Here is an 8,191-nt window from a genome sequence, read left to right as displayed (position 1 = left end):
CCCAGTTGTGCTTTGAAGATGTTTCTCGGATGAATAGGGCACACCTTGAGGACATCAACTTACCAGAGCAGTACGGGCAAGCATATCATTTATTCACTCATATAGGATTGACATAATGCACTTCTTTTTTTCTTGAATTCCATGAAGTCACATTTAAAGGGATTGTTCACTTGATCACATTTTGACTCTTGATATACAGTTGGCAGAAGTTTACAATTGAGCAATTATGGGTCAATCAATCTCATCGTTTCTTCCAAGGTATTACAGTGGATTAACCTTCATATTGTTTCATATATTTTTGTTCATGAGCATCTTTAAGTTCTAGAGTGTGTATCGCAAATGAGGGAATAAACTGGTTCAAATACAAACCTTCGGTAACCACAAGATGCTGGAGGGACTGTGGGGAACTGTGGGGAGGAACATGCAAACTACAGTCACATTACAGTCAAGGTCACTGAAGATGAATGTTACCGTGAAGTTTGTAACTCTATACTGCTGGGGAAACATGCCCTTCCAGATTATAGACGGTAATTCCACTTTAGAATATTAAGTAACATAATGGTGAGAGTTGGTGGACCTGCTATGCTATGAAACAATGTACAGTACTGTTAGATCTTATTGGGATTGTCTAGCAACATATATGCTTCGGTCACTCAGACACACACATAACACATATACACACACACACACACACACACACACACACACACTCTATTCTCAGGTCACTCAGACACACACATAACACATACCCACTCACATACACATACACACATTCTGTTCCTTCCAGGTCAGCCTGTTCTTCACGGTTAGCAATAACGCCACAATATACAGATTCGGGGGGGTTGTTATCTTAAGACCTTGGGGGTGTTAGGCGCCAGGGCACAGAGGGTGGTCAAGGTAGATGGGTTAAGTTGCTGCTAAATCTGTCTGTATTTCATAATGATGTCGTTGAATGCCGAATGCTGAGATACTGTGCTGATGAACCATTCGCTGACTGTCTAATGTGTACAGAGATTCCGACCCGTGTTTAGAATGTCTATTTCCTTGTCAAATCTGTGTATGCTGCACACCTGATCTATTCTGAGATGACACAACGCATTTAAGATCACGAAATCCTCGATAGATTGATCCATTACATCTAATTACCGACAAGAAGATTCTACAGTACTTAGGAGCATAGAAATCAGTTAGACCTGCTCATAAAAATCTATGACAAATGGGAAACTTACAATAATGAAAAAGATAAATAACCTATCTAACTTTTAAAGCTAGCTATGTCTCCTTAGTGAATAAGAAAGCCAGCTAGGTAAGAGCATAAATTCCACCTGAATAAAGGGAATTAAATAGTTAATATCCCAGAATTTGAACTGTGATCTGGGCGTTAGTTCGGCATTCCTGTGCTCGAGACTTCTGAGACTGCTAATTTTTCTTTTACTTAATTTTTGCAAAATCACTGTTTGCAGGTGAATCTTTGAGTCTGATGTATATTTATGTATATCAAAATACATAAAGTTCGAAACCTACAATGATTTCGAGAAACATCCCTGAACTGTATTAAACTGATATTTTGGGAAGTAACATCCAACCCTTGCATTTCTTTCTCTTGCAGCATACAACGAAGGCTCTCATTACAGCTGCCAATTCTACACCATGCCTACATACCATCCATTGGGGGAGTAAATTCCAGCTGTTCCAGCCTTTTCAGCAGTCCTGACGGCAGTTTCCAACATAGACAGAATCCACCATCATATCGGGCCTTGGACAGCGGACATTAACAATGAGCTCCCCCAGCCAGCAGTGCATGAAAATATCATAGGAAAGTCACATTATTTATTGTCTAACGACCTTGGGATCATATTTTAACTCAAAATTGTAACCCCATTGTCCTTCCCTTATTAATGGGGAACTCCAGTGCTAAATCCAACCCCTTTCAAAACATGCTTGTATGTCAGTATGATTCACAGAGAAAGCAAATGAGGGTCTGACATTTGATTTGACACCACAGTAGATATTTATGAATGTTTAATATATACATTTCCACATCAGAATAATTGGTAGATCAATCAATTAATAGAATTAAATTAATTAAGTTCCAGTTCAGTTATACATTCCTTCTCCAACAGTTTTAGTTTGCAATAGACTAGACCACTATCATACAACAGAATTTCCGGTTCACCTTTGTTTTTTAATAAAACTAATAAATTCACGAACTTTTACTAAACGTTTTTAGGACTCAAACTCTTTGGACAGAGTCTAATTCAGAAAAATACCTACAAAATTCAAGACCTCATAAAATCGTGATAAGACTTTTTAATACTTATTAAGGGTCTTGATTTTCCCAAAATTGATTTATCAACTTTTAATACTTTTCAAGACACCGCGGATACCATGTATACAGTCGGGTTCTTCTCAAGTAGATATGACCCAGATCTATACAGAGGTCAGATGAGGAGGCTCTTCAGTTTCAGACTGCCTTCAACTGGATGTCTTCCATGGTGGTTCATGTTGGAGGTTTCTATAGAAACAGCACCATCTTGAGGTTTACACAAGGCTTCTAACAGATGACAATCATTAGATGAAGTCATTGAATGGTTCATTCGTCATTTAATGTTGCAGTGCAAAAACTAAATTGATATACAAATACAAAAGTCATTTCACAGTATAAGTAGCAAGGCAGCAACCTGTTTTGGAATAGTTTAAAAAAGTATCTATTATTATGACACCAGAGATAAATACGTCACCACACTTTTATGAGTGCTCAAGTGTCTAGAGATGATTCTACCTTGAATTCCAGGTCTCTCTCTCCCCCTCTCTTCCTATTGTATTTGAGGTCGTTGTCTGTGTTTGGGAATCATGTCAGATTGTGGAGAACCCAACTTGATGAGTTTCTTCTGACCCAGTGCAATCCTCCTATCAGAACCCTTTGAACTCTCCCCTCTCTGACCAGTCTCTTCTCTAACTTTGAGTGAGCATCATTGAGCTCTTTAAAGGTCTGTCTCAGTCTTTCCATCTGTCTGTCCTTCTCCTCCATCTGTCTCTCCATCTGTCTGTCCTTCTCCTCCATCTGTCTCTCCATCTGTCTGTCCTTCTCCTCCATCATTCTGCTGAACTCTCTCTGCATCTTTGTCTTTGAGATCATGATGTTCCTTTGTATCTCAGGCAGGACTACCTTCATCAGGTTCCTCTCGGCCTCAACTCTAGCCTGTCCTTCATAGTTCTCCCTGATCTCCTCCATCTCCTGTCTGTGTCTCTCATCCATCTCCACCCTCTCCTTTTCTTTCTTCTCTCTGAATTTCTTTAGCTTTCTCTCCATATCCTCTCTTCTATCAGACTCCCTCTTTAGCTCCATCTCCAGCGCTCTTTTCTTCTCCTCATCCCTCTCTTCTTTCACCTGTTTCTCTAGTTCAGTTGTTCGATCATTGAGTGTTCTGATATCTCCCTCGTGCTCCTGGATTACTCCCTCTATCTTCTTCAGAGATTCCTGCAGCTCTTTCTCAATCCTCTCTTTCATCTCTCTCTCCTCCTTCTGTTTCTTCTCCTCTATCTCCCTCTGTATTTCTCCCTCTATTTCTCTGGCCTGTGCCTCTGTCTCCTGGTAGGTCTGACTGCTGTAGAAGCTCTCTCTGTTTCCTGCCATCATCTCCTCTACCTGGTCCAGCAGCTCTGGGACCTGAGTGCCATGGGCCCTGTCTTTAATGTTGAGGACGTGGTACCTGTTCCCACATTTCTCTACAAGCTGCTGGAGGTCCTGACTCCATGCTTGGAGAAACTCCTCAATGCTGTGCTCTTTCAGACTGTCAGCATGGGTGAATAGAATGACAGTGTGTCCCCAACAACCCTCTCCAAACATCTTCTCCATTCTCTCCAGCACCCCTCTCTCCTCCCCCTTAGAGGGCTCCACTGGTAGGACCAGGAGGAAGGCGTGGGGTCCCGGGTAAGACAGACTGACACAGAGCCCCACATCCCGTCTCATCTCCTCCAGAGAAAGTCCAGGGCTGAACCAGTCTGGAGTGTCCACCAGCACCAGCCGTCTCCCACACACATCCCCCTCTCTCCTCTCACTCCTTTGGGTCACTGCAGAGGGGCTGGCCTGGGCCCCAAACTCCTCTCTGCCCAGGATGGTGTTTCCTACTGCACTCCTCCCAGCCCCAGTCCTCCCCAGCAGCACCAGTCTCAGATCAGACACACTGGGAGACACTGGGGAGTCTGGACCGCTGCTCTCTCCTCCCACTGAAACACAATACAGGCCATTGGTCAAAATACTGGCTTATTCAGATGAAACCATTCCAAGTATGAAACATTAGACTCACAAATATAAGGAAATTGTTGTAACATAATAAATAGATATTGAAAACATCTACAATAAATAGATGAAAGACATTAGAATATGTTTTGACTAGTAGATAATCAGGATCAGTGTCTTACTCTTTGGCGGAAGCAAATCCATGCTGTCTCTCCTCCTCATTGGTGGTGTGGGGTCTGTATCTGAGGCCTCTCGTCCCACTGCAACACAAAACAGGGACAAGTTAGCAAACTGACAAGTAATGGTTATTACAGAAATATCTACAAGGGAAAGTACTGCAGACATTTCACAATTAAAAAAAGAGTAAAACATAGATTCCTTGAAAGAGTATGTATTGACACATGCCTTTTTCATGTTTTGTGTTTTAAGTCTTCAGATAACATTTTGTTACATTTGTTGAAATGAGATTCAAATGATGTTGACAGAGGGCATACAATTGAATAAAGTTGAACCATAACCTGTACTGTAATGAGGGTTGTTACAGTACAATAACAACACAGTAGTAAACACAGTCATTTTTTTATTATCTCACCAGCTTTGACATCCTCCAATTGCCTGTGTTTTTCTTTTAACTGCTTGTCCTTTTCCTCCAGTAGTTTGTCTCTCTCCTCTAGTCGTCGGTCCTTCTCTCCCAGTCTCTGGTTCCTCTCCTCTAGTTCAGAGTCTTTTTCCTGCAGTTGGACTCTGAAGTTCTCTGCTTGGCTGTTCTTGACCTCCAGATCATCTCTCAGTGCCTCCAGTAGTATCTCGTTCTCTCTCACCTGCTGGGTGATATCAGCCAGCTGTGTGACTTTGTGCTGCAGGTGTGTGACGTTGTCATTCAGTTGCTTTGCCGTTTTCTCCAGGCTGCTCTCTGTGTCCTTCAGCTGTTGATTCCTCTCCTCCAATATTGAGTCCTTCTCTTTTAGCCTCTTTTCAGATTCTCTAAGTGCCGTGTCCATCTCCTCCAGTTGTTGGTCCTTTTCCTCCATTGTATTCTTTACTCCCAGCGGTCTGTACATCTCCTCTACTTGTTGGTACAACTTTAACTCTGGAGGAGAGTGCGGAATTGGGGGTTAGAAGAACATCTGATTTATTGATTGCTGTTGAATGTTGATGTTTTAATAAGCAGACATACCATCCCGATTCGCAGATACGGTGCAGTATATTGATTGTGTTAATGTTCATTTGTAAGAACCTAACAAATCTTCAAACAAGTCTTCTGGCAATAAACAGTCACCAGTTGAATGATCCATTAGAGCTGCAGTCATACTGTAGCTGTTCAGCCAGATGGAGCTCCACCACTTGTTTTGGATGTAGAAATGCGGCTAGGTAAGTGTGACCACTCTCAAATGTCAAGATGATGACATCTTTCCATGATATTGAAATGGCCATCAAATCAGACAGTGCCTTTAAATTCATTCTGTCTCATTAGCCTTCCCTGAAACCTTCCATTCTATAATTTTCCTCCAGACTCTCTCACACTTACCAAGCAGAAGAGCTGATTCCTGTCTTTTCAGCTGGTACTCCACACACTTTAGAAGCTCTGCAGCACATTCTATGTTAGGAGAAATTGAAAGGTGAGTGTTCTGTGCAATAGATAACAGCACATTAACACAAGACAACGCCGAACATATTATTCCCTAAATCAGAACAAATTACAGGTATGGATGCGCACTAAATCTCCTCTAGGAGGGCGGCCAACTATTGGCTCTAGATCTAAACTAAATTCAATCAATTGCAGATAAAGGCAAACCTCACTGCATGTTAATGACACAGGACATATGTTAATGACATATGTCTACAAGATAAATATCCATTGACCATGTCCTCAAGTGGAGAAGCTTGTGGTGATGTCCAATATACAGTAGAGTCCCAATAGTTATAATATAGAGTATAAGCGTAGAGTAAAATAGCAGGTTTACATACTAGTGAGTGACTGATTCCAAAACCGTTTGTAGCTTTATAGTGCAACCAATATAAATAATCACTCACCACTCATTTGCTTTAAACTACTTGGGTCCTTGTCTCCTGGCATTGAAAAATCAATGAAATAATCAAAGATTGACAAATATTCTGATATATAATATTATACATACTGCATGACTGAAATGTAGATGAATACTTGAAGACCAAAAAAGACATACACATACTTTTGTTACTCTCAAAGTTAATTGAATGTAATTAGTCATTACTCATACATATCATTATGTTTATCATTACTTTCTGTAATAATGTGCATGAAAGTGAACGAGGTAAGCATCATTCAAAGGAATAATGGGATATCTTGTAATGAGGACAAAAAGCTCAATGTCTACAGTGATGGAATGTTTAAAACTACGGTAGTTCTACCTGAGTCTTCACTAAATGTGAAAACATTTGTGTTGCAAAGAAAGACACTGTTGGTCATTGTTCATGTTCATGTTTATAATCATGCGCTGTAGAGCATTTACCTTCGGGACATAAACACACAGCAGCCTCCTCCTTCTGTTCTCCATGGATGACCTGACAGATGTACACTGCTATATCTGACCTCCTGTAGTCTCTCAGCCTCAGGGACACATTGCCTCTCTTCAGCTCCTGGGTGATCAGACTCACTCTGTCCCCATAGCCCCCCGCCTCACCATTCTTATACTGGTAAATACACTCTGTCTTCCTAAACCACCTGATCGTCATGGGAACTGCGCTGATCTCAGGGGAGAGGTGACAGGGAAGGATGACATCTTTGCCGTCTTCAACCAACACAAAGTCTTTAATGTTGAGTTTGAACTCATCTGTGAGGGTAAAGGGAAACATTTCTTAAATATGCAGCCCATTGACAAATATGTCATAAATGTATGCACACAATCATTCACATTGCACATTGCTCATATCGACACATACTACATATTGGGGATACTCAAACAATCCACACATGCAAATTCATGTGACACACAAAAACAAATGCAAACACATAATTAGATTGTGTAGAATTACTCTCCATAGAGAGTCGATCTATAATGTTGGAGGTCAAAGAGCTCACACTAAAGCACTTCAGCTGTTTCTCACAGACACAAGCTCAACAACAAGTCTCATGAATACCAAACCAGAGATACAAAGCTAACAGAAATGTGACCCCAAATCTACCCAGCAGTCAGTGTGTTTTGTTGAAGCTGTGTGTTAATGAGTGTATGTTAAAACAAGACTGCTTGCCAATGACATGCGATGACTTACCACAAAGTCTGGACTCTGCCATTGTCCCTAAGAGTAAGAGTTGTAAAACATTACTATTCATATCAACACATCATATCAATGTATTATATTTCTTTCTTTCAAGCGCACACACAGTAGATAGTGTATGTATCCCTCTCTTGTCCTGTTTTATTAAAACACCAGCGTTATTTTAGTTTTATGATGTGAAATATCCAGAAATGTCCTCTTACCTTGGCTAGCCTTCACAACCTTCACTGGTCGTTATAAATCCAACACAATCTCCCACAGATTAATAACATCTATATTTCACACACATACAATATAACTAAGCAACATTTTCCAGAACATCTGCGACCAATTCTTGTTCAGGGTGTAAATTATGAGTTTCTGACCTTTGGACTGGACCTTCCTTGTATAAACTCCTCCCCCCTCCTGACTACCCGTCACAGGTGAGGTGAGGTGAGGGGAGAGAGAGAGAGAGAGAGAGAGAGAGAGAGAGAGAATGGCGGTCAATTCTGACCGGAAACATCATAGGTGTGACACGGTTCAATAAATCCCCCAAAATGCAATGCAATTCAATGCAATCAAGTGTATATGCTCAGGGGCCTAGGGTGGAGGATAACATAAGGTCTTGAGGCAATGGGATGAAAAACACAATATTTATGATTACAAACAAAGTCATTCGGTCAGATTTGAATGTCAACAGAGGAAGGTTAA

At 41.0% G+C, this 8,191-nt stretch overlaps 1 protein-coding gene across 1 annotated transcript; it reads right to left on the bottom strand.

Annotated features, from left to right (window-relative positions):
* Window positions 1-2,379: 2,379 nt before the first annotated feature.
* On the bottom strand, window positions 2,380-7,744 carry LOC308166446 (uncharacterized protein). The gene is made up of 8 exons (XM_080540750.1): window positions 7,705-7,744; window positions 7,496-7,522; window positions 6,736-7,056; window positions 6,278-6,313; window positions 5,772-5,840; window positions 4,836-5,333; window positions 4,426-4,503; window positions 2,380-4,230 (listed from the first exon to the last, which is right to left on the bottom strand). The coding sequence occupies exons 2-8, from the start codon at window positions 7,515-7,517 to the stop codon at window positions 2,852-2,854; spliced, it is 2,403 nt and encodes an 800-aa protein (XP_080396876.1). The 5' UTR covers window positions 7,518-7,522; window positions 7,705-7,744; the 3' UTR covers window positions 2,380-2,851.
* Window positions 7,745-8,191: the final 447 nt, after the last annotated feature.

This window comes from Nansenia antarctica (genome assembly GCF_963989245.1).
Source record: "Nansenia antarctica genome assembly, chromosome: 10".
Taxonomy (NCBI): Eukaryota; Metazoa; Chordata; class Actinopteri; order Argentiniformes; family Microstomatidae; genus Nansenia; species Nansenia antarctica.
Note: the sequence above shows the minus strand (reverse complement) of the source record. Positions and strands in the feature narration are given on the sequence as shown.

What these genes read in the sequence shown, in the direction of transcription:
- LOC308166446 (XM_080540750.1), bottom strand. Translation starts at nt 7,517, where the DNA reads ATGGCAGAGTCCAGACTTTGTG. An exon ending in GGCAGAGTCCAGACTTTGTG is followed by an intron (nt 7,057 to 7,495) that starts GTAAGTCATCGC and finishes TTACCCTCACAG; the next exon opens with ATGAGTTCAAACTCAACATT. An exon ending in GGAATCAGCTCTTCTGCTTG is followed by an intron (nt 5,334 to 5,771) that starts GTAAGTGTGAGA and finishes ACTCTCCTCCAG; the next exon opens with AGTTAAAGTTGTACCAACAA.